This window comes from Coffea arabica, chromosome 11e (assembly GCF_036785885.1).
Source record: "Coffea arabica cultivar ET-39 chromosome 11e, Coffea Arabica ET-39 HiFi, whole genome shotgun sequence".
Classification (NCBI taxonomy): domain Eukaryota; kingdom Viridiplantae; phylum Streptophyta; class Magnoliopsida; order Gentianales; family Rubiaceae; genus Coffea; species Coffea arabica.
Genome location: NC_092331.1, coordinates 49,088,839 through 49,114,986, shown reverse-complemented (window position 1 = coordinate 49,114,986; position 26,148 = coordinate 49,088,839). Strand labels below are relative to the sequence as shown.

The 26,148-nt window shown below is 36.3% G+C and overlaps 3 protein-coding genes across 3 annotated transcripts; all 3 read left to right on the top strand.

The window, feature by feature from the left end:
• Positions 1-2,839: 2,839 nt before the first annotated feature.
• Positions 2,840-4,425, top strand: LOC113718027 (phenylcoumaran benzylic ether reductase POP1-like). The gene is made up of 5 exons (XM_027242929.2): positions 2,840-3,138; positions 3,232-3,366; positions 3,478-3,724; positions 3,814-4,017; positions 4,125-4,425. The coding sequence occupies exons 1-5, from the start codon at positions 2,956-2,958 to the stop codon at positions 4,295-4,297; spliced, it is 942 nt and encodes a 313-aa protein (XP_027098730.2). The 5' UTR covers positions 2,840-2,955; the 3' UTR covers positions 4,298-4,425.
• Positions 4,426-7,624: 3,199 nt separating this feature from the next.
• On the top strand, positions 7,625-10,840 carry LOC113715796 (disease resistance protein RPM1-like). Its single transcript, XM_027240099.2, has one exon. It carries the CDS (start codon positions 7,843-7,845, stop codon positions 10,621-10,623), a length of 2,781 nt encoding a protein of 926 aa, XP_027095900.2. The 5' UTR covers positions 7,625-7,842; the 3' UTR covers positions 10,624-10,840.
• A 9,904-nt stretch (positions 10,841-20,744) lies between these two features.
• LOC113718375 (phenylcoumaran benzylic ether reductase Pyrc5-like) lies at positions 20,745-22,455 on the top strand. The gene is made up of 6 exons (XM_027243284.2): positions 20,745-20,818; positions 21,164-21,200; positions 21,244-21,378; positions 21,490-21,753; positions 21,842-22,031; positions 22,152-22,455. The coding sequence occupies exons 1-6, from the start codon at positions 20,745-20,747 to the stop codon at positions 22,322-22,324; spliced, it is 873 nt and encodes a 290-aa protein (XP_027099085.1). The 3' UTR covers positions 22,325-22,455.
• The last annotated feature ends 3,693 nt before the right edge of the window (positions 22,456-26,148 follow it).

Genomic DNA, 26,148 nt, shown 5'->3' with positions numbered 1-26,148 from the left:
ATGAAACACGTAATAAATTTTTGCCATGTATTATACTTCGTGAATTATATTTCAATTTTTTTAAAAAAATAAAATTTAATGATAATGACATGGTCGTGAGTTATACACAAAATAAGAACACATATAATATAACAATTACAGATTTATACATATTTAAATAATATGGTAAAATTTTTTAATAAATTTAACATCTCATACATTAAAATAAGTTTAAGATTGGTATAGAAGTGGCATATTCTTTGAAAACTATTGTAAATTTATCTAAATTTTTAGTTCCATAATTTTCAAATATGTTCGTACTATACACGTACAAATTTATATGAGTAATTTTGCCGAACCCGCCGAATTTTAATTATGTCCTTGGGATGAATATTTAAGGGTTTGAAGTTGGTTTAATCCGAAATGCACATTAGTTAGCTCAAAACACCACCTGCCCCAACAAAAATTAATGAGCAAGAAATTCAAAAAAAAAAGAAAAAGAAAAAAGAGACCCTTAAAAATGAGAGATTTATGGCTAAATCCATCCTCATCCATAGATTGTGCCAAAAAAATTAATAGATCTCTTGATTGACTCCATTGACTAGTTTCTTTATTTATTTTTATTTTTTTTGTCAATTGGAATCCCTACTCCTACACCTACTTTAACTACGGGGGAGGCTCAACTGAGCCTACGGGGGACCGATGGGGACAGAACCACCACTGGACCAGACGGGTGCACAACGCATCCGTCTGGATTTGAAGCAGAGCCACAAGAGTGGCATTTTGGTAGGAGACAAGGTTCAAAGCCTTAAGGGCTTGGTGGTGGCCACCGGCCCAAGAGTTGGTGGTTGTTGACTAGTTCCTGAATTGTAGTGTCTAAGCAAACTGTGTCTATTACTTATATTAATTGTATTATTTTTATTAAATGCCTATGAATACAGGCTTCCATCAGTATATGATGAAATATAAACAAAATGTTGTTCTTTTCATTTTTTTTTTCTCGTGGTATCGATGCAAATGAAGAGATTCTGTCACATTGTTTAACATTTAGTGCTAAGTTTATGCTTTTTTTTTTTGGTTCACTTCAACATTTCGTTCGTCAGCGCTTACTTCAGGTTTGGTCATCACCGATTCAGGGAAGAAATCCTACCGCTAAATCTCCCATATGAGTAGTTTCACAAGGGGAAAATCGTTCAAAACATCCATCACATTTTACAAGATGACTTTTTTCGTCCTTTATTTTTAAAAGTGTAAGTTTACGTCCCTTACAAATTCACATTAACCAAATTTGGTCCCTACCTAGGTTTCCGACTAGTTTTTGGCCGGAATCCACCACGTGACTTACATGTGATCATTTTTTAAGGGCAAAATTGTTAAATCAAATTTTTACATAATCTGATTCATAGTCCCTCACATTTCACAAAATGAATTTTTTCGTCTCTTACATTTTACAAAATGAGTTGTTTCGTTCCTCACATTTGAAAAAATGAATATTTCTATCCTTCATATTTTTCAAAATGAATTTTTTTATCCCTCATTGATTATGTATACGAATAGTTTTTTTTTCTATAAACCCACGTATATGTCTATTTGATTTTACCTGAACAGTATGAATAACATGCAATTTATCTCTATTGGATTTCATCTAAACATGCTAATCGTAGTAATACAAATGCTATTCAATAGATATATATAGGGGTTTAAAACTAATAATTTTGTTTGAAACCCATGTATATATTTATATGATTTCACCATTTGAACCTATTCAATATTTGTGACATTTCTCTTTTAGTAATAATTTATTTATTGAGTTGTATAATAAGGTCATCTAATTAATTAATGGGTCCTAACTCGAATTCTATAATTGTGCTAACAAGTTTAAATCTGAAATTTCTATTTGACACTTTTAAGACCAACAATTGAATTATTTGCCTTATGATTTTGTTAAAATTTGAAAGTGCCAATCACTTATTTCTTTTTGTCCTACTTTTCTTTTGTTTACTTTTTCTATCCAAATTTAATTCGATATAAACACTCAATAATATTTAGGATTAAATGCCTTCTTTATTTTCAAATTTCGAGTAAAAGAAAATGAATATAAGTGAAAAACTAACAATTTTTTTAAACCCATATATATATATATATATATCTATTTGATTTCACTTGAGCAATACAAATAGTGTGTAATATATCTCCATTTGATTTCACATGTTATTCATACTGTTCAGGTGAAATCAAATAAATATATACATGGATTTAAAAAAAATTATTCACACACATGATCAATAAAAGATGAAAAAATTCATTTTGAAAAATGTAAAGAATAAAAAAATTCATTTTGTGAAATGTGAAGGAGGAAAAAATTTATGTTATAAAATGTGAGGGATTATAAATCGAATTATATAACATTTGATTTGACAAATTTGCCCTTAAAATATGATTACGTGCAAGACACGTGGTGAATTCCGACAAAAATTAGTCGAAAACCTAAGTAGGGACTAAATTTGACCAATGTGAATTTGTAAGGGATGTAAAATTACACTTTTAAAAGCGAGGGACGAAAAAAATTATTTTGCAAAATGTGAGAAACGTTTTGAACAATTTTACCTTTCACAAGCACATTCAATTGACTTTGAGCTTTCTCTTTCGCAATTGCCAAGCACCCCTATACATTGCGCATCTTGGCCAATAAGAATCCGTTAGTGCCCTGATTTTTTGGGAAACCTCGTGAGAATGTTCAACTGTCTAATCTTCCATTGATTAATCCTTGGAGCATTTTAGAAATTTCAGAAGCCAATAGAGCATCAAAAGGAAACTGCAGCGACAGGATTGCTTGCCAGTTTCAGTACTTTTTCCTCTATAAATTAACCGTGCACGAAGCTGCAGCCTATAGGCAGATTTCTGCATCTGTTCAGCTCATCAATTTACGGTTTCCATCCAATTTTGCAGCAGTAGTCTACTATCCTAGACTTGGAAATGGATGTGAAAAGCAAGATTTTGATCATTGGCGGCACTGGAAACATCGGGAAATATTTAGTGGAAGCGAGCGCAAAAGCAGGGCACCCAACGTTTGCACTGGTCCGAGAAAGCACAATTTCAGATCTTAAGAGGGCAGCCATCATCGAGAGTTTCAAGAGTTTGGGAGTCATATTTCTTCATGTGTGCTGTTATTTCTTTCTTCGTCGTCTAAATAGTGTTTCAATTTTTTTTCAAGAAATTATAGAAACTGACATGTACGTATGGACTGAACAGGGAGATCTACACAATCATCAGCAGTTGGTAAATGCAATCAAACAAGTTGACATAGTGATCTCTGCAGTCGGGGGAGATTTGGTAGCTCATCAAGTTAAGATTATTGAAGCAATTAAAGAAGCTGGAAACATCAAAGTAAGCACAATACAGTGTTACAAATTCTTTCTTGATTTTTATTTTTTGCGTTTGTCCCTTTGTGAGTTGTGACTTCCATATTCCTAAAGAACGAGCTGTATTTGGTTTCAGAGATTTTTACCTTCTGAATTTGGGGTTGATGTGGATCGTGCGCACGCTGTTGAACCAGCTGCTAGCTTAAACAGGACCAAGGTTGAGATCCGCAGAGCTATTGAGGCAGAAGGGATACCTTACACTTATTTAGTATCTAACGGATTTGCTGGTTACTTGAATTATATCCTCAACAACTTTGGAGACTCTTTCTCTGCAAGCCCTCCCAGAGACAAAATTGTCATTCTTGGCGATGGAAATCCAAAAGGTATCCGAAAGGGGCTTGTCTGCTGCATATCTTGATTGGTTTAGTATCATCGTTCACAATTTTTTGTTCAATTTCATGTTTCGTTGCAGTTGTTTTCACCAAGGAAGAAGACATTGCTGCATACACCATCAAAGCAGCAGATGACCCAAGGACTCTGAACAAGAGTGTGTACATTACACCCCCTGCCAACACCTTGTCCTACAACGGAATAGTATCATTGTGGGAAAAGAAAATTGGCAAGACCCTCGAAAAGATCTACGTTCCAGGGGACGAAGTTCTTAAGAAAATTCAAGGTCATCTAACAATAAGAAAAAGTGCACAAGTTGCTAATTTTTAATACAATAGCATCTACTATTCCACGTTCTAATCAAATTGCTTTCTTTTCTTGTATCTTTCGCAGAGGCTTCAATGCCATTAAAATTGCTCCTGTCTTTGGCATACACATTTTTCGTGAAGGGAGAAATTGCCAACTTTGAGATCGAGGCTTCTTTTGGCATGGAGGCAACGGAGCTCTATCCTGATGTTAAATACACCACACTTGATGAGTACCTCATCCGGTTTGTATCAAATTAGCTTAGATGCTTTCAGATTAGCTCTACCAGATTTTTGCAGCAGTTTCTTGTGTACTACTAGATTTTGTTCTTCTTCCAGATGAGGATTGTCATGAAGATAGAAATAAAATCTGTCCTTGATTTGTATCCTGTCTTTGCGTCAATAGCTTCAATATGGAAATGAACATGCTCCTCTACCTCGAGTTGAAGACTATTGTCTAATACAATGTTGGGAACAAAACAAGATTCCTTCTTCATCTCCTTCCTATAAGAAGAATCATCTTCCTTCTTCCCCTCCCAAAGAGGGGTAGCAGAATGCTCCTCCTCCTCAAGTGGTGAAGTGGTGAACACGCTCAACCTAGCACAATGTGGTGGTTTTTGCCCCACAGTTGCGAGCCAAAGGGTAGCAAACTTAATTGGGCCAATCCGCTGTAGGGGCATTGGACTATGACCATGATATTGAGGAGAAAAAAAATGGAAGCCTCCTAAACCAAAAATTAGGGATCCACAGGAACCAAAAGTTACCTCTAAGCCTAAAGCTGGCATTTAATTCTCGATTTTCCGAGCGCGGAGTTTACCACCACAACTACCACCAGCAGTCTGTGATAAGTTGCCTACATACCAAACCAACTCAAATTCTCTGCCAAACCGACTACATACCAAAATTGGTACATAGTTTAAGTTCTTCGTTTTTTTGGTCAAATTCATGTTTTAATCCTCTGTGAATAGAGGAAGCACAATCATATTTTGTTTGCTTTTCAAGTTAATTAATGAACAATATGTCCTCTATTCTTAGTGCATTTTGATACTTTTTTTTCTAAACATGATTTCAGTAATTTTGATACTCATAGATAACCAAATAATATTTTGCTCCGCTATCTACCTTAATGGGGAAGTTAAGACACCATAATATCTACATGTTTTTATTGTAAGTACCGAATTACAATATCTTTCTTATTCTTTCATCACTTTTGTGATAAAAAAAAGAATTGTTTGTTGTTCTTCTCCAGTTCTCACACCGTACAACAATATAGGGCTGTTGAAATAAACAATAGGCAGTAAAACAACACGAGTTCTTAAAACTTGTACGACTTTTTTAGAGCACATTCTGTTCATGCACTCACAATTAATTTTCTAATGAAATGAAGCTATCTGTTAGTTTTAAATCCCATTTCATCTCTTCTCTGCCTTCTAATATTTTGGATTGCACAATTTTTCTCCAGCAATTCTTTGTAACTTGCAATCCACCAAATCTTGCCTTGAACTCTACTCTTGTATTAAGAAGCCAAAACTTTCACAGATACACACCTCTCACATAAACTATTTGTAGCAAACTGGGTGGGTACACAGAAAATTTTTGCTAAAGGTTTTTTTTTTTTTAAGAAGAGGGGGGGGTTGAGAGTTTATGCGTATGGGCAGTAATAGAGCCTTACACAAACTCAAACTAGGCTAAATAAGTATGTCACAGGGATGGAGCTATCATAAGGTATTTTCTTTACCCTTGCCCTTCTATTAACTTCTCATTCCCTTTCTTTATAGTAACATATTTTTTTTTAACTAAACTTGTTCATATTATTTCATGCATACAAGTCATATTACCTATTCTTGCAGACAAATTCCCACCCTCTTCATTTTCTTTGTAGATTTACAGGTACTTATATATATATATATATATATATATATATATATATATATATATATATATATATATATATATTTGAGGGATTTGCAGGTACGTAGTTATACATTATAATTTGCATTATTTGTAGAAGCATGTGTATAAACTAAAATACCAGACTTAAACTATTATCAGGTTCTCCAAAGTCATCGGCCGCATCTTTCCTCTCCATACTGCTGCCAAGTTCCTCGTCCGTACTTACTGATATTCTCATCCCTTTAGCTGACATATTCGCATCCAAACTTTCAAAACCTACAGCATTTAGACCACTCAAAGATCTGAAATACTGCAAAGAGTATTTAACCATATAACTGGTCAACATCTCACAAAACATAAATGTGACTTAACTTGAATTAACATCTCACATGTAAGAAAATGTACTGCAGTTAGGTAACAAGACACTAAGCTGATTACTACACTTTACACCCTCTAGATGCAAGCAGGCTTTCCCATTGAGATAGTTCATATATATGAAATTGGATGAACCGATCAGATCAACTAAACCCCAAAAAAAGGTATGACGGTGAAAAATATCATTCATGCTGATGCACAAGTTCGGTTGCATAAGTATATAAAAGCCAAAGGCAATTGTCTTCAATAAGTGGATTTCTTTTTTTTTTTTTCTTTTTTTCTTTCAATAAGTGGATTTCATTTAACTGCAATTTCCCTGCTAACAATCACATCAAACAATTATGTCAGAATTGCTCCCAAACTCGAGTATTCTGCCACTAGACCATCTGTTGTACAATCAATTTCTGATTTATCCTTTTGCTAATTGTCACTCTTTTAAACAAGATTTCATAAATTAATACAGCTATTAAGATGGAACCTAATTAGAAAAAAAGTTCTAATGCAAGATGCATTCTTCTAAAATCAAAAGTGCTAAAAGTCAATCAGATTTTGTACAAATTAATGGAAAAACAAACCGTCAAGAATGACGATAGATCACCATCATTTTTTATACTAAAACTAATGATTCACTGCACTCGTAGCATGAGCCTCTTCCAGTTGTTATCTACCACTTCTGTATATATCTCATTTTTCAGTCATTTAAAGATTTAATTTTAATAACTTTTCCAGTGATATATTGTCCCTTTTTAATGCCAACATTTTTTTAAATTGTAGTTGACACTCAGAATTAAAAAAAAAAACAAACAGCATATGAATTTATGAGGAAATAGAACATGATGCTTCGTCAGTTTGATTGAGCATGTATTTGGGACCGAGAGCATCCATTGACTGAGTCGTCCGATTGACGATCAATGTGCTTGTACAGGGAAATCCACTTGCAAAAATTACTTGGGAAACTTTTGACCATGGACCATGGAGACTATTTCATTGTCACAACCATTCCTTTTTACATTGACCATTTGCCACTGTGAACTCTTGGCCTGTCGGCTTAGGATAAGAATCCAAGACCTTCAATGGTTGGTTAAAAGAAATCCGTGAATTATTTATTTCTCTTGTTATATTAGGAATTGGTTAGTACAAAGATTATTCTTATTTGAAAAGATTATTTTTATAACTCATTACATAATTGATCAATGACCAATATTGAAAAAATATACAAAGAAAACAAAAAACTGCCTTTTTCATTAATTGTGACTTGCGAGCTTTCGACAATAATTGTACTATCAAAGTGCCAAGTAAAACTCATCGTCTATACGACCAAAAAAAAATGCATATGTTCCCAAATTCATATCATTCTTGAATAGCTACTCTGTCAAATTCATAAAATTCTAGAATTTGATTGCTCATATAAACCCATCCTGTGTACCACAAAAGAAAGAAAAGAAAAAAAGAAAGACAGCATATTTTCTGAATTTTGGAACAACTCTCAAAATTTCCTTGATAAGAAAACCGACTCTTGAGAAATTTGATTGAGCATCATGGCAGAGAGTGTCGTAGGTATTTTGATTGAACAGCTCTCAACCTTGCTTTCCCAAGAGATCACACTTTTGGGGGGGCTTAAATCAGATGTTCAATTCATCAAAGATGAACTCGAGAGCATGAAGGCTTTCCTCAGAGAAGCTGAAGCAAAGGAAGACAATGATTCTCAACTCCAAGCATGGCTAAAGCAGGTTCGAGAAGTTGCTTATGATACAGAGGATGTTCTCGATGATTTTACCTTCCGCTTTGCTCGTGGTTACATGGATGGATTCCGTGGCAAGGTTGGAAAGATCTATAACTCAATAAAGAATCTGAAAGCTCGCCATCAAATTTCTTTGGAGATAAAAGAGATCAAGGCCAGATTTGGAGAGATCTCAGAAAGGCATCGGAGGTACCTGTCCCAATATGGTACTCAAGAGAGAGGCTTCAGCTCTTCCCGACAGGCGAATGCAGATTTTGACACTCGTGCTCAATCACTCTTCATTGAAGAAGCTCAACTTGTTGGGATTGATAAGCCAAAAGCAGAGCTCATCTCAAAAATCCTTGATGACCATTCCCAATTGAAAGTAGTTTCGGTTAAGGGAATGGGGGGACTCGGCAAGACTACCCTGGTGAAAAAAGTCTACGATGACGCTGCAGTGAAGAAACAATTTCAGAGCCATGCCTGGATAACTGTTTCTCAAACTTTTCAATTCAGTGACATCATCAAGAACCTGATCCAACAGTTGTACAATGAAATCAGACGGCCGGTCCCTCGCCGAGTGGAATCCATGGATGATATTATGCTGAGTGAATTTGTCAGAGACTTCCTCCGAGAAAGAAGGTACATCCTTGTCCTTGATGATGTGTGGAGTATAGATGCCTGGGAAGCTATCAAATGTGTATTGTCTGACTGCACTACTGCTAGTCGTGTTGTATTGACAACACGAATAGTCGATGTAGCTTCTGCGTCCTGTTTAGGATCACTTGACTTCATCTATAAGATGGAGCCTCTTTCTGATAAAGAGTCTTGGACTCTGTTTTGCAATAGAACATTTCAGAGCAATAACTGTCCTCCAAATCTAGAAGAAGTTGCTAAAAAAATACTGAAAAAATGTGAGGGCCTACCGCTTGCAATTGTTGCAATAGGTGGTGTTTTGGCTCTGAAGGACAACGAAAAGACACATGAATGGGAGATGATTCTTCATGGTTTTGGTGGCGAGGCAAATGGCAGTGGTAAGCTTGACAGAATCAAAAGGGTACTCTTACTTAGCTACAATGATTTGTCTCACTATCTTAAAAGCTGCCTATTGTATCTAAGCATCTACCCTGAAGATTATCCAATTGATGTGGTATCTATACTTCTGAAATGGATTGCACTAGGATTTGTAGAAGAGAGAGAAAGAATAACATCCACCGATATTGCTATGAGTTATATTAAAGAACTCATCAACATAAGCTTAATCCAAGTTAAATCCACATTGAACGATGGCAGATTGAATAAATGTGGTCTCCACGATTTTCTGCGTGAAATCCTTGTTTCAAAATCCAAAGAGCAGGACTTCACGACTGTAGCCACCAGGTATTACACAAGATGGCCTGAAAAAGTTCGACACCTAGCAATCCACAACTTCACTGATAATCCACAAGAATTTAGTAGCTTGAAGTGTCTTCGATCTGTGGTAATATTTGGGTATAAAGATCCTCTTACAACTACATTTTTATCCAAGTTCTTAAGTGGTGATCCCAAGTTGCTGAAGGCGTTGGATTTGGATGGAGCTAAATTGGACAACATCCCAAAGCAAGTCTTCAAACTATTTCATCTCAGGTATCTTAGTTTTGCAAGAACTGGAGTTAAAATTATTCCAAAATCTATTGGGAAGCTTCAAAACCTTGAAGCTATAAATCTGAGACGGACCAATGTAACAGAGTTGCCTGTGGAAGTTCTAAAGCTAAGAAAACTCCGTTTTCTTAGGTTTGGCGGATGGGGAGATTATTCAAATGACTATGCAGTTTGGGGCTGTAAATGTCCACTTGGAATTGGAAAGCTTATTTGTTTGGAGGAGCTGTATGGTATAGAAGCAGATAGTGATAAAATAGTAAGAGAGATTGGAAACCTAATGCAATTGCGGCGATTAGACATCACAGGGCTCAGAAGAGAAGATGGAAAGGAGTTGCTCTCCTCCCTCTTGAGGCTGACCAACCTTCGAGATTTGATCATCTCCTGTATTGAAGAAGATGAGACCCTTGATCTCCAACATTCCGTCTCTCCAAAACTTGAATTCCTCACATCTCTGTTATTGAATGGGCGTTTAGAGAGAGTGCCGCAATGGATGACATCACTTCAATCCTTGAGAACCTTACGGTTGTTTAACAGTAGGTTGAGAGAAGATGAGAATGTAATAGGCTCCCTCGAACATTTGCCCAATCTGGTATCACTTAGTCTCTATGGTGCTTATGAAGGAGAGACATTATGTTTCAAGGTTGGAGGATTTCAAAAACTCCAGTGCTTAGAGCTTGCACAATTGAAAAGACTGAAATGGGTGAGAGTGGAAGAGGAATCAATGCCTAGTCTCAGAAGTCTACAATTAGTTGGTTGTAAACTGATGCAGGAGTTGCCTTCAGGCACCCAAAACTTGACCGGACTTCAATTTCTTGGGTTCCTTGATATGTCTGATGAGCTGATGCACAAAGTACAGAATTTGGATAAACAAAGTGAAGATTATCAGACAATTTCTCATATCCCTCAAGTTTTCACTGGTCACTGGATTAACGGTCGGTGGGAACCCAAGTTCCTCTAAGAGAAGAGAAGCTGAAAGACAACTCTTGCCGTTCTCAATGCTAACTGGTATCCAGTTAACTCATCTCTTCAAAGTACGACGTCGCTTTTCCTTGTGTTTCGTTGAGTTCTCGTTTGCTTTTCCCCTTCTACTGCTTGTCATATTTGTATCAAATCATTGACAGGTGCCGAACCTGTGCAATAATAATTACCTACTCAAGAAAAATACAGATTTTGTATATAGCGGCGAGCAGGGTCGAATCCACAGGGACTGGGGATAATTCGTTTCTTCTAGAGTCCAGAGTATGGGAGGTTCTTGGATTAAATGCTAACTAAATAAATCAAGTGCAGAAAATAATTGATTAAAAGAAATAATTCAGAGAAACTCTAGCCAAGGGTACACTTCAGAAATGGTTCAGGCACTGATCATTGATGCAGAAATAATTCCAACATTTAGCAATAGATTAGTTATAGTTGTCATGCACGCGATAAACAACCAACCCTTCCTTAATTTCTCGATAGCTAAGGTACGACCGTTAGCTATTTCTCTAACCCAAAAATAACCCTAGGTACGACCGTAGGATTTAATTTCTAGATTGCATTAATAATTAGAAAGGCCCAATCCTAACCAACAAACACGCTACGAGGGTTTGTTTAAATTAGATCATATGCTCCCCTGACATAAACCCAATTACGCCAGTTGCTACTGAGGTAGAGATAACGAACAATTACGGATTCAATTACCCCTATTTAGCAAAAATAGCCTATATGAATAATTAATTATTGCGCACTAATCAATCATACACAAGGCCATAGCAATTAAAATCAAGAAACATATAAATACCAATAAATGAAGAAAATAATTAAAACAGATTCGATCTCACAGTAATTGTCGAACCAAATCGTCAGTTGTGCCCTTGACTAGAAAAGCTTAACCACGCCTCATGAGAAAATCTCCCCGTTGGGGAATATTGTCGAATACCTGGCGTGTGTCAGAGGCCAGTCCAAATAAAGAAAACTAGAACTAAACTAAAAAACTAAAACTAAAGCCCTAGATATCTTTTGCTTCTGTACGTTGTCCCCTTTTAAAGCAACAAAAGAAAGATGACTAAAAGCTATCTAGGTGGTCCCCACACATGTGGACAAAGCCTCCCAAGTACTTCTTGTTCCAAGTCTCTCTACGTTGCTTTCTTTGAAGCCCAAATGACCAAATGCCTTTCACTAGCTTGTGGTCCCCACCAATTCAATGGCCCAAGGATTGAAGCCCTTAGAAGTCTCCATATTTTTCACAAAGTCCCTCCTTTTTGGTAGTTTTCTGCTTCATTCCTGAAATTGATTCCAAATACCAAATATGAGTAAATATCAGCAATTAACACAATATTTGTCAGGGATAGAAGGGAAAATTAATAATAAAAATACTAACAAATTATACCCTATCAATTCCCCCCACACCTGAATCATGCTTGCCCTCAAGCATGGGAGCAGCAATTGAACACCAAAATTTTGACAATGGCTATCGCTCTAACTACCTAATTGCCAAGATACCAAGAAAAATAATAATCAAGCATCAATGGTCAAGTCCAAGAAACATCACTCCGGTTAGCTTCTAAACCACAAACTCCTCCAATTTCAGGTTAACTAATCTAAGAAAAAAAAGGAATGACGCATAACATTTATCAGCAAATGGTCCAACTATTAACCAAAATCTCAATATTAAATCCATAATTCGGCAAGCTGACTTTTATTACACACTAACACAACCTTCACTTTATTATTTTTTTTCTTTCACATTTTTTTCCTACTTTTCTCTCTTCCTTTTTTTTTTTTTTTTTTTGAATCTTCTTTCTTCAATAGTAACAAAAGACTTAGTCGCTAGCCATTTGAGCCTTTTGACGCGAACTCCAACATTGGCCAGATGAAGGAGCCCGGTTACTCAGCTTCTATCGCCATGTGACCACGTACTCATAGCAATTACTACTTTTTGACGCGAGAATCGACACTTTTAGGTGCAGATCCCCGGTTACTCAGTAGTAACTAATAGCGGAGTACAGTCAAGTTTATTTATAGTTAAAAATCACAAAAACTCAATATAACACAAGAACAAAAAAAAAAAAACTTGCATCAGCTAGCCTCATTTTCAAACATGGAGAACTAAAGTTAATAACCGGACCAATTCACATGAAAATGCCAATAATCATTCCCTATGCCTAGGAAAGTTAACCAAAAATTATAAGAGTAAAACAATCATCGATATTCACCAAAAAGATATTTTTGGATTCAAGCACATTAACTTGATACCCTTTTATTATTAAAATTGGCAATAGTAGAAATAGAGACAATAATCCAACATCAAACCTTGGCATGCACTTACGAGCTAATCACTAAAAAGAAGAAAAAGAAAATGAACGAAAGACACTAGCACCATAATTGCTCCCCCCACACCTAAATCCTACATTGTCCTCAATGGAGGGAATAAAGCAATTAAAGCGAAAAGAGCAACGAAACTTCCCTCACGAGTGGCGAAAGGGTAGACGGGAACGGTGCACGGAAACCGATGTGATAGAAGTACGCGGCCAAGGTCTGAGACATCTCAACTCAATTCAACCAGCAAATGCAAAACTCTGTCCACCCAAAATCTCAAAAAAAATGGCTCCAGTTGGCCAGTTAATGCCTTAACTTAAAATCAGCAATTTCAACAATGACAACTTAGATATTTGACAATAATAACTCAGCCAACCAAATAGAGGTACCAAATTCAATTGAAAATATTTCCACCAGTACCACTGGGGTAAAACGTAGTCCAAAATCAATGAAATTGCTATAGCAGAGTAGAGCAGTTGTAAAGCAATAGCCCCAAGTATGTACTTAAACCACCAGGTGGGAATCCCGGCCACTGAAGTCACAGACAATGGTCTTCAGAATAGCAATATTAACCAATCACCAAGATGTCCCCAACAATTAAACGAAATGCTATCACCCCCAACAAGCTAGTTAAGCAGCACAGGCTCCCAATCCAACAAATAAAAGCATGAATGATTAACTCAAAGTCCCAACAGAAAGCTCAAGGAGTTGAGCAATTGACATCGACCGGCATAGTATTCGAAAGCAAAGAAACCAAGTAAAAATGTCACACTCAACCCAATAAGCCCTGTGGTTTCTCAAACGGGTAATCAACAACAACCCCAATAGCCGGGAACTCCACCAAACAATGTCAATTAATTTAAGTAGATAACGCAGCCACGGAGTTCTCCAATTCAGCCCAGCAAATAAATCCAAGAAATAGTGCTGTAAGCAATTGGGTAGAAGTGTTCTAGGGGTGAATACCTCCACCTGGTATGGAAGAGAGAGAGCGCAACGCCAGGGAAAGGATGTGCGGCTGGCGGCGGATGAGCTGGAGAAGAAGAGGAGAGCTCGCGCAAGGTGGTGGTGGAAAGCAGCGGCGGTCACGCGGGCAAGTGGCCGGCGTGCGTCGCGCTTGGCCAGCGGGACAGAGGCTGCTGCCGCGCCTGTGGGCTTGTGGCCGCGTGAGGAGGGAGCTGCGTGGGGAGGCTGCGGCGGCGTGATTGCTAGAGTGGCGATGTAGAGCTCGGCGTATGGTGGAGCTGGTGGACTGGGCAGTGGCGGACAGAGAGAGAATGGTGCGGGCAGGGGAAAAGGCGGCGGCGCGCGGCTCTTGTGGCAGTGGTGAGAGGCGGCGCGCGGGCTAGTGACGGTTGGTGGAGCTTCGTGCGCAGAGCAGCTGGGTTGCGCGCGAGGCAGAGCTCGGGTGGAGGTGGCGGCGGGCCACAGCTTCGGGCGACACAGAGGAACAGGGGAGAAGGAAGAAAGAAAGAAGAAGAAAGAAAGAAAGAAAAAGAAAGAAAAGAAAGAAAAGAAAAGAAGAAAAAGAAAAAGAGAGAAATTGCTGTTTTTTTTCAAAAATGTTTCTTTTTTTTTCTTCCAATTATGAGGCTCTTTGAGCCACGGAAATAATTTTTCGTTCTTTTTTTTTTTTTTTTTTTTGGAAATTGATTTCGACTTTTTGAATAAAATTTTTTCTTTTTTTTTTTTGAAATTTGGAAACTAAAGCTACGGTGATAAGAAATGTTTATTCTATTTTTTTTTCTTTTTTTTTTCTTTTTTTTTTTTTTGAATCCTTACCTTTCCCGCGAACGTGACGCGGGCACGTCATGAGGGTAAGAGAGCTCCCAGAAGTTTCTGATGTTTCTGATTGTGAGCTTCCTGCACATCACCACGCGGGCACGTCGTGAGGGCAAGAGAGCTCCCAAAAGTTTCTGATCGTGAGCTTCCTGCACATCACCACGCGGGCGCGTCATGACTGAAGGGCACCTATAAATCAGCAAAAACGAAAATTGAAACCCAAAATCAGTCGAATTCAAGGAGAATACATCTAAACTACCACACGAAAATGAACAAACAATTAAAAGGAACAATTGGGTTGCCTCCCAAGGAGCGCCTTTCTTTAATGTCTTTGGCTAGACATTATCATGTTTTGCTCATGGAGGATAAAATCTTGTGGCTCGTCTTACTGCTTCATCCTCTATATAGTCCTGATAACCCTCGTAAATAGAATAATCCTTGAGCATACGAGCTACGGGCTTCCATGGACTAGTGAATGGCGCCAAACGAGTCGATGATAATTTACATTCTCCATTCACTCCTCCCTCACTTGCATTCATTGGTTCAAGATATTTTGCCATCTCCACTCTTAACTTATTTCTGTCATGAAATTCAAAATTGTCTGGTATAATAAAGTCAATTTCAGTAACAGGAATTGAAGAATAGGAGTCAGGAAAATATTGATTAAGGAGTGGAGAAGATGTCACCGCATTTGGAGATTGTTCACTGGATTCATTCACTTGAACGAGTTGATCTTGGAGTCTCATTTCTTGCACTTCAGCTTCCTTTTCAACTGCATCTTTAAATCCGTTTTCTTGAAACTCTTGCAGTTCCATGTCATTTGGCCGGATAATTGCACTCTCATCTTCCTCAAGATTGATATTGGTTTGTGCGGGCAATTCTTCCATTTGAGGAGCCAATCGATTTATTCTGGATGTCAATAGACATAGTTGATCTGCCAGATCACGAAGGCTCGCTTGTGTCTCCTGATGAAATCGATTTAGGCTCGCTTGTGTCTCCTGATGAAATCGATTTGTATTAGCAATTAGTAATTCCATCATTTCTTCAAGAGACATGCCTAACACGGAGGATGATTGCTGAGACTCTTGCTGTTGAAAATCCATTGGCCCGGTCGCATAATCAAAATTGGAATTATCCCACCATCCTTGATCATACCCGTTTGAATAAGGGTCATGCTGCGTTTGATATTGGGGTGAAAAATCTCCAAAAGTATCAATTGGAGCACTTAGATTATCTTGAAATGCGGGGCATGTGTCAGTTGAATAACCTGAGTCAAAATAAGTTCCACAATTTGCAACAGCCCATTGATCATTAGGAAAAACATGAGTCTCATCACCCCATTCAGGAACAAAGTCCAGTCTATCATCAAAATATGGAATGTTAGCAGCCATAAACTATAAAAAAAATAAGAGAAAATAAATTAAAAATGAGAACAAGGTGAACTCAAAAAGAAACAAATTAATCTGACACCAGTCCCCGGCAACGGCGCCAAAATTGACAGGTGCCGAACCTGTGCAATAATAATTACCTACTCAAGAAAAATATAGATTTTGTATATAGCGGCGAGCAGGGTCGAATCCACAGGGATTGGGGATAATTCGTTTCTTCTAGAGTCCAGAGTATGGGAGGTTCTTGGATTAAATGCTAACTAAATAAATCAAGTGCAGAAAATAATTGATTAAAAGAAATAATTCAGAGAAACTCTAGCCAAGGGTACACTTCAGAAATGGTTCAGGCACTGATCATTGATGCAGAAATAATTCCAACATTTAGCAATAGATTAGTTATAGTTGTCATGCACGCGATAAACAACCAACCCTTCCTTAATTTCTCGATAGCTAAGGTACGACTGTTAGCTATTTCTCTAACCCAAAAATAACCCTAGGTACGACCGTAGGATTTAATTTCTAGATTGCATTAATAATTAGAAAGGCTCAATCCTAACCAACAAACACGCTACGAGGGTTTGTTTAAATTAGATCATATGCTCCCCTGACATAAACCCAATTACGCCAGTTGCTACTGAGGTAGAGATAACGAACAATTACGGATTCAATTACCCCTATTTAGCAAAAATAGCCTATATGAATAATTAATTATTGTGCACTAATCAATCATACACAAGGCCATAGCAATTAAAATCAAGGAACATATAAATACCAATAAATGAAGAAAATAATTAAAACAGATTCGATCTCACAGTAATTGTCGAACCAAATCGTCAGTTGTCCCCTTGACTAGAAAAGCTTAACCACGCCTCATGAGAAAATCTCCCCGTTGGGGAATATTGTCGAATACCTGGCGTGTGTCAGAGGCCAGTCCAAAGAAAGAAAACTAGAACTAAACTAAAAAACTAAAACTAAAGCCCTAGATATCTTTTGCTTCTGTACGTTGTCCCCTTTTAAAGCAACAAAAAAAAGATGACTAAAAGCTATCTAGGTGGTCCCCACACATGTGGACAAAGCCTCCCAAGTACTTCTTGTTCCAAGTCTCTCTACGTTGCTTTCTTTGAAGCCCAAATGACCAAATGCCTTTCACTAGCTTGTGGTCCCCACCAATTCAAGGGCCCAAGGATTGAAGCCCTTAGAAGTCTCCATATTTTTCACAAAGTCCCTCCTTTTTGGTAGTTTTTTGCTTCATTCCTGAAATTGATTCCAAATACCAAATATGAGTAAATATCAGCAATTAACACAATATTTGTCAGGGATAGAAGGGAAAATTAATAATAAAAATACTAACAAATTATACCCTATCAATCATATCGTGAAATATCAATTCCTCAAAAACGTGTATGTGTACATATATAGATTTAGATATTTACCAAAAAAAAAGAAAAAGAAAATAGATTTAGAATTTCTTTTCAAAGTTACTTCCATCAAACATAGAGCAGGTCTTTATTCCAAGTCCTATATAATGCGCTGTTGGAACAGTTTACTTATAATAGTTAGGGAAGAGCCAGAGAAGAGTTTTTAGAGTTTTTTCCATTGAATTTAATGCAGGTTTTGGATCTAGTCATTTTATCGGCTTCGGCTGTTAATTTTCTTCATTTTCATTTTAGAAATTTTCCTCTCCAAGATTTGAAACCCAAACTTTTTTGCCAGAAAGAAACAATTAGTCACTACTACTAGTAAGGTGTTCTTGTCCTAAATGTGGGATGGTCTCTCAAGTTTTGATAAGTCAAAAAGAGAGTAGTAAATAAATAATAAATTGAAACACTACATTCATCTCGTACATCAAACGATTTAAGCACAAAAAATTAAACCTCTATTTTTAAGTTCAATATATGATTGGGATTGATACACATACATCTCGCATATCTTATAAATTACTTCTTTGCTTTTGGGTCAATCCACATTTTTGTTTCTTCTTTCTTTTGCAAGTGTGGTCCAAGAAGGGGGAGTCAAGTAGTACTAATTCTTGTACTACTATTCTTTTGTACTATATTAGCCAATAATGAAAATCATGTAACTGAGTTTAAAGATCATGAAAAATCATATAATTGAGTAACTTTAACCATTAAATTTGGGTTAAAGAACTGGGGTGAGTAAAAGGGAGGCTTGCAGGGATGGGATAGGCTTAGCCTCTTTATATTGGCCAAAGATAACCGATAGAAGTCTTATAACTCATACGGTAATACAAATGATCTACAAGTAGTGATATAGATTATCTACGATGATCTACAAGTAGTGACATAGATGACCTACAAGTACCAAGCAAATATTTAAATATTGATCTGTCTAACGGATGCTCATAGTGCACTCGTTAAGATATAATAAGATATATTTCAGGTGTTATATTTTTAATAATATAATATTAATTTGGAAAAATAAATAAATATAAGGGGTAGTAGGCAAGATTAAATAGAAAAATTATATAAATATAAAAGAGAATAATAATTGTTAGTATATATATATATATATATATATATATATATATATATATATATATATATGGTAGGTTAGGTGAATGCTACGTGTCGTTCGAAAAACCCTAATGTAGGACTTGGAATGAACGAAATAGAGCAGGTCTTTATTAAGAAGGCAGTCTTCATTAAGTTAATACTGAAGTGTACGAAGCATAAAAGATGAAGTTAATGAAATTAGTGAAGCTTCGATAACACCTTTTCAAAGTCCAAACTTGAAGGTTCAGTTGCATTTTTTTTCCTTCTAAATTCTAGGTTTGTATGCATATTTTTCTCAAATGCTTGACTATAGAATATATATGATTCTATTCTTCAGCTAGTTTCTCAATTGTGGATTTGCAAATGAAATAATTTTTCAAAAAAAAAAAAAGGGATATGTCAATAGAAAAACATGCAAAATAATCATAAAACTGTTTAAACTTATTTACAACTTATTGCTTTCTAATGAAGTGAAATTACAGTCACCTTACTCAAAGGAAATTATAACACTTTTCTCTATCACACAAAAAGTTGCGATCAAGAAACATAATAAAAAATAATAATAAGACCACCGACTTGAAAAGAGAAATATAGAAAACAAAACAAAACCCAAAGCAAAAAAAGAAGGAAGAAAGTGAAGGGTTTCATGTAGACGATCATGTTCTTGTATCAAATTTTGCCATGATTTATCCATTTTTCGTTGGCAATTTAAATGTGCCAAATTCGTACACTTCAAGATTGTAAGAATTTGATTGTCATTCTCATGACAATCTCAAGATTGTCTTTCCATCCCAACTTTCTCCTCTGCCGCTGGTTTTATTTAGCCTCATAGCTATAATTTTTAGAGACAATTAATTGGAACAACACAAAATGGAATTCAGAATTACCAAAGAATGTATTGTTGGATTGTCTGTGAGAGATACCTTTCTTTTTTTCCAACATAGCAAACCAAAATTTCATCTATGTCATTCAAAGCATAACAGGATATTTATTCTTATTTAGAAAGTGCACGTGCTCCAAACTTGTCTGAATTATGATCAACTAAGATTAGCTATTTTGATTTTATGAAATCAAAGTATAATGAATAAATAATAACATTACAAGTGTAAAAAAACAAAAACAAATTTCATGGAATTAAAAGATGATAAACCAAAATTGATGGAATGACATTGCCCGAGCTATGGTTTGATTGAGTAAGGTGTCCTCATGGCTTCTACTTTTTAATCCTCCTAACAATTATTGTTACATTTTAATTGTCATCGAGGATTTTTCTTAGTGATTTTATGAAATGTAAAGGATGAAAAAATTCATTGTGTTAAATGTGAAGGACTATCAATCAGATTATGTGAAATATGATTTGACAATTTTTTCCCTCAAACATGATCACATGCAGGACACGTGGTGAATTCTGAAAAAAATTAGTTGGAAACCTAGGTAGGGACAAAATTTAATTGATATGAATTTATAAAAGACGTAAAATCAATTTTTTAGAATGCGAGACGGAAAAAATCATTTTACAAAAATGTGAGTAACGATTTCAACGATTTTCCCTATCAATTATATTAATTGCATTGTCCGGATTCGTTGTACCCAAATGCCTATGAGTACAGGCTTCTACCAGTATACGATGAATATATAAAAAGAAAAATAATGTTGTTCTTTTCATTTTTTCCTAGCACATTGTAATGTTTCCTATATATTTAAAAAGGAGTTTGTAAGTGATTGTTGAAAAATTTTCATCTATTATCTTTAGAGATAATTTAGGTAGGAAAAAAATCAAATACAAGTGATTAAGCCAAACGTGCAACATTATAATGTATAGTTGAGTTGGGTTTGATTATTGTGTCCTCCCATTTACAATTGGCTTATATTCCACATGATTATCAAGCATTTAAGTGGTGTTTAAACCACTTACAAATGTAATTGCAATACTCTCCATCTTCTTTTATAATTGTTGGGTAACTTTTATAACAACAATAATAGAGGGTCTTAATGCTAAAGATGGTTGGTTCAGGAAGCATTTAATAATGAACATGATTGATTTTGGTTCATATTTTCAATCCATTACAAGTATAATTGTAGTGCTCTTCAACTTGATAATAATGGAGGCTTTTACTACTGAAGAATATTGCTTCAAGTGCATGTGCTCAATTTTTTGTTGTGGGTGTTTAGACAGGTATGCTCATTTACTTTCTCTCTTTTTGGAGTTTTGAATGTTTAGCTGATATAATAAAAACTGAGAGTTTTCTACTACAATATTTTCTCAATAGCTATTGTGTGAATATGAAAATTTCATTATGGAATACTTGATACATACATATGAATATCCATAGGAAACTTTTTACATCTTCTAACTATATTTCCAAAATCCGATGTTTGTGGCTGCAGGTGGTTAAACTGCGACTAAAGATTATCTATTGACTACAATTTCATGACCAAGGTAGGATCTAAATTTAACCTTATAATTTAAGCATGTTAATTGTTGATTGAATATGGCTATGATTGTATTATAATGGTATAGGGACAAGGATAATGATATTATTGTTATTGTTATTGTGGTATGGTGTGATTATCTACTACATGTATGTATGGACTGAACAGGGAGATCTACACAATCATCAGCAGTTGGTAAATGCAATCAAACAAGTTGACATAGTGATCTCTGCAGTCGGGGGAGATCTGGTAGCTCATCAAGTTAAGATTATTGCAGCAATTAAAGAAGCTGGAAACATCAAAGTAAGCACAATACAGGGTTACAAATTCTTTCTTGATTTTTCTTTTTTGCGTTTATCCCTTTGTGTTTTGTGACTTCCATATTCCAAAAGAAGGAGCAGTATTTGGTTTCAGAGATTTTTACCTTCTGAATTTGGGGTTGATATGGATCGTGTGCATGCTATCGAGCCTGCTGCTAGCTTATGCAGGACCAAGGTTGAGATCCGCAGAGCTATTGAGGCAGAAGGGATACCTTACACTTACTTAGTATCTAACGGATTTGCTGGTTACTTGAATTATATCCTCAACAACTTTGGAGACTCTAGCTCTGCAAGTCCTCCCAAAGACAAAATTGTCATTCTTGGTGATGCAAATCCAAAAGGTGTCCGAAAGGAGCTTGTCTGCTGCATTTCTTGGTTGGTTTAGTATCATGTTTTAGAGTTCATCGTTCTTAATTTTATGTTTCGTTGCATTTGTTTTCACCAAGGAAGAAGACATTGCTGCATACACCATCAAAGCAGCAGATGACCTAAGGACTCTGAACAAGAGTGTGTACGTTACACCCCCTACCAACACTTTGTCCTACAACGAAACAGTATCATTGTGGGAAAAGAAAATTGGCAAGACCGTCGAAAAGATCTACGTTCCAGGGGACGAAGTTCTTAAGAAAATTCAAGGTCATCTAACAATAAGAAAAAAGTGCACAAGTTGCTAATTTTAATACAATAGCACCTACTATTATTAAGACCTATTCCGCGTTCTAATCAAATTGCTCTCTTTTCTTGTATCTTTCCCAGAGGCTTCAATGCCATTAAAATTGCTCCTGTCTTTGGCATACACATTTTTCGTGAAGGGAGAAATAGCCAACTTTGAGATCAAGGCTTCTTTTGGCATGGAGGCAACGGAGCTCTATCCTGATGTTAAATACACCACACTTGATGAGTACCTCAGCCAGTTTGTATCAAATTAGCTTAGATACTTTCAGATTAGCTCTACCAGATGTTTGCAGCAGTTTCTTGTGTACTACTAGATTTTGTTCTTCTTCCAAATGAGGATTGTCATGAATGTGATTGAAATAAAATCTGCCCTTAATTTGTATCCTGTCTTTTGTGTACTTGGGTTGAATTCTTCCAACTTGAAATCATCATCTGGTTGCCTCCGAGCATCCTTTCTTGATACTTACAACTACATAGTCGAGAAAGTTGGATAACGGTGCTAAATTCCGGACAATGTAAGACAAATCATCTACTCCTCGTCTCCTTGGTCCTGGCCTAGGATCCGGAATTTCAGAAAATATTGAGATACACAGGCATAATTCTGCTCATCTGATTGAGCTCTTTTGAGACCTGAGTTTTCAGGAAGTGGACCATTTCTTATCTAAACAGTTGCCTAAGGCCAAATTACTAAGACTTCTATTCTAGTGTTTTCACAAGAAGCTCATAGAAAACAAATCTGTAGCTATTTTGATAAACTTCCGAATTTGAGTCAAAAGTCTTGTGCTTGTAGATTTGATCTTGATGTTTCTCCACCCTTGTTCAACAACTTTAATGAGAGTCATGTTTCTTCACAGTCGCGATTTGATTTGGATTTCATTGTTTTTATATATAAATTTTGAGATTGTATGTTATATAAAAAGATCAACATGAAACATGTTCGGAGGTTGTAACTTATTTGTTTAGATATTAAGATTTCATCAGCAAAATAAAAAAGAATATGTCATTACTAAGCTATTAAAGTCATGATTAAGCTTGCCATCACCTAGAAAATGATATATGAAAAATAATTTGAGAGCATGTGTATTCGTTTTGTGCTGATAAAAACAACTGAAAATGAGTTTTGAATCCCGACCAAAAAAAAATTGCAAAAGATGGGCTAATTACTTAGAATATTGGCAAAAAAATGAAAAGTCGTACACTTAAGAGTTCTGACAGGAATGTGGTATCAAACTATTGGCTGGCTGGCAGGAGTGCGGTATCAAACTTAGAGTCTTGTGTCGCACACTTAGAGCCCGCCCGGCAGCCAGTCAAAGAAAAACTTTTGACTGGCTACCGGGCTCTATCAGCCCGGCACCTGACTGTCAGGGAATTAATATTTCGCCCAAATTGTACCAAACGATACCATTTTCATTCAATTGTGCAAATTAGGTTGGATAGGGCAGAATAAGTGTGACGACGTCGCATAGCTGGGAATTAAAAGGAACGACGCCGTAGGAAGCATTAACAGATTCAGTTACAAGAATTAATTGAGTCGGTTGGCTGTCCTATTTGTAGGCTCTTGTTTGGCCAAAAAAGCATCCAACAAATTTAACAGAATTTTCATTATCTTCCTCCTACTTTCTCTCTCTATTTTTCCCTCGCTCTCTCCTTCATCTCTTTTCTCTTTCTCTCTGAAATCTTCTTCCCCCAAATTTCTGAATCAATTCTCCAATCCGGTACATAAATGGAGTCTGTAGCCTGACAATTGGTATCAGAGTAGGCAGGATTCTTGGACAACATCAGGAGGCTATGGCGGAAAGCACCAGGTTCAAGACACTAGAGGAGCAAATCAGAAAGCAAGAAATCAGAATCCAAGTAGTAGTAGAAAGTCTACAGTCTTCGCAGTCGCAACAGCAGCAACTACAGACTGAGTTCCGTACGGAGCTAGAAGTGATAGGTTGCAATTTTATCATTTATTTTATTATTAATTTTCCCTATTACCTGACCTAATGTGGATTAATTGCTAGATTCTACTCACTTTTGATATTTTGCATTTATTTCAGGGAGTAGAACGAAAATATAACAACAGGTGCTAATTTGGCAAGAAAAGAGTTCAAATGATAGAGTTTGTCCTAGGGGCATTTTTGGAACAACAAATGCTGAGCCCTTGTTGGGCAAATTGGGCCGAAGTCTTCATTTTTCCGCACAGGAGCCGCCGCAAGGAGCACTACTTTATATAGGAAAATTGCGCAGGAAAAAGGAGGTCTTCTTCTTCCTCTGGGAAGGAGAGCCGCCGCGCAGAGCTTCTCAAAAGAGGACATTAGATAGGAATAGAGCAAACAATGGCAGACAACTCTTTAGCTTAGTCTTTTGACTTTTCCTTGTGGGCTCCAAGTAGTTTTTCCTTTTCCTTCTCGTATGATTGAACAAGTAGAAACCATAGAATCAATTGCTGTAGCTTTGCTATCTTTTCAAACATTGGAACCGAATTGAATTTCCCCAATTTCAAGGGACAATGGCTGCGGCTCTCTTTACAATTTCTGGTGGGTTTAGTTCATCAATTATGAGCTAATTTCCTTTTTCTAGTCAAGGAGCAACGGATGTTTTGATTCGTCTAAAACTTGTGAGATCGACTTAATTTTATCTTTTTCTTTTATTTATTAGTATTCGCATATTCCTTATTTGCAATGCTTGTGATTATTTAATTAATTAATTGTCTTGGATCCAGATAATTAGTTGATTGAGTAATCTATTGTCAATTAGGACATTAAATCCGTAATTGTTTAATTGTCCTAAAATAGTGACAACTGGCATGATTAGGTTTGTGTCAGGGGAATACGCGGGCTAATCTAAAATAACCCTGGTAGTGCGTTATTTGGTTAGAATAGGGCTTCTCTAATACGTAAGGCAATTGGGGAATTAAATTCTATAGGCGTACCTAGGATTATTTCTCAATTAGAGCAGTGATTAACGGGCGTACCTTGATCACCGACACAGTAAGGAGGGGTTGACTGCCATCGCTTGTTTGGAAGTTATAACCTATTTATTGATGAATAATTGGAATTGCCTTTGCTTCAATGATCAACTAGATGAACCATTGCTGAAGTTATTTCTTGGCTAGATCCTTAATTATCACTCATTTGATTTTAGTAATTGGTTATTTAATTTTTAGTAGTTTCTTAGATTTTATTTGAATTCCTTTGAGTGTCACCTTCTGCACAAGAACACCCCCCTTTGTCACTGTGAGTTTGAAAAGAAACAATTACTCCCAGTCCCTGTGGATTCGACCCTGCTCACCGCTATCTACAGAAATTACTTTTAGTTTGAGCAGGTTTTATTATTGCACAGGCTGACAACCTGTCAATTTTTGGCGCCGTTGCCGGGGACTGGTGCCAGATTAATTTGTTTCTTTTTGAGTTTATTTTGTTTTCATTTTTTTTTAATTTATTTTTCTCTTATTTTTTTTTTAATTTATTTTATTTTTTTTTATGGCTGCTAACATTCCATATTTTGATGATAGACTGGACTTTGTTCCTGAATGGGGTTATGAGACTCATGTTTTTCCTAACGATCAATGGGCTGTTGCAAATTGTGGAACTTATTTTGACTCAGGTTATTCAACTGACACATACCCCGTATTTCAAGATAATCTAAGTTCTCCACTTGATACTTTTGGAGATTTTTCACCCCAATATCAAACGCAGTATGACCCTTATTCAAACGGGTATGATCAAGAATGGTGGGATAATTCCAATTTTGATTATGCGAACGGGCCAATGGATTTTCAACAGCAAGAGTCTCAACAACCATCGTCCCTGTCAGGTATGTCTTTTCAGGAATTGGGTGAATTATTTATTAATACATACAAATTCCAACAGGAGACACAAATGAGGAATGAGATGACGAAAGATGCAATGAGTTATCTGGCAGATCAACTATGCCTATTGACGTCCAGAATGAATCAATTGGCTTCTCAAATGGAAGAATTGCCCTCGAAAACCATTGTTGATCTAGAAGAAAATGAGAGTGCACTTTGCTTGACTAGTGATGAGGAGATGCAAGAGTGTCAAAATGAGAAATCTACAGATGCAGTTGAAAA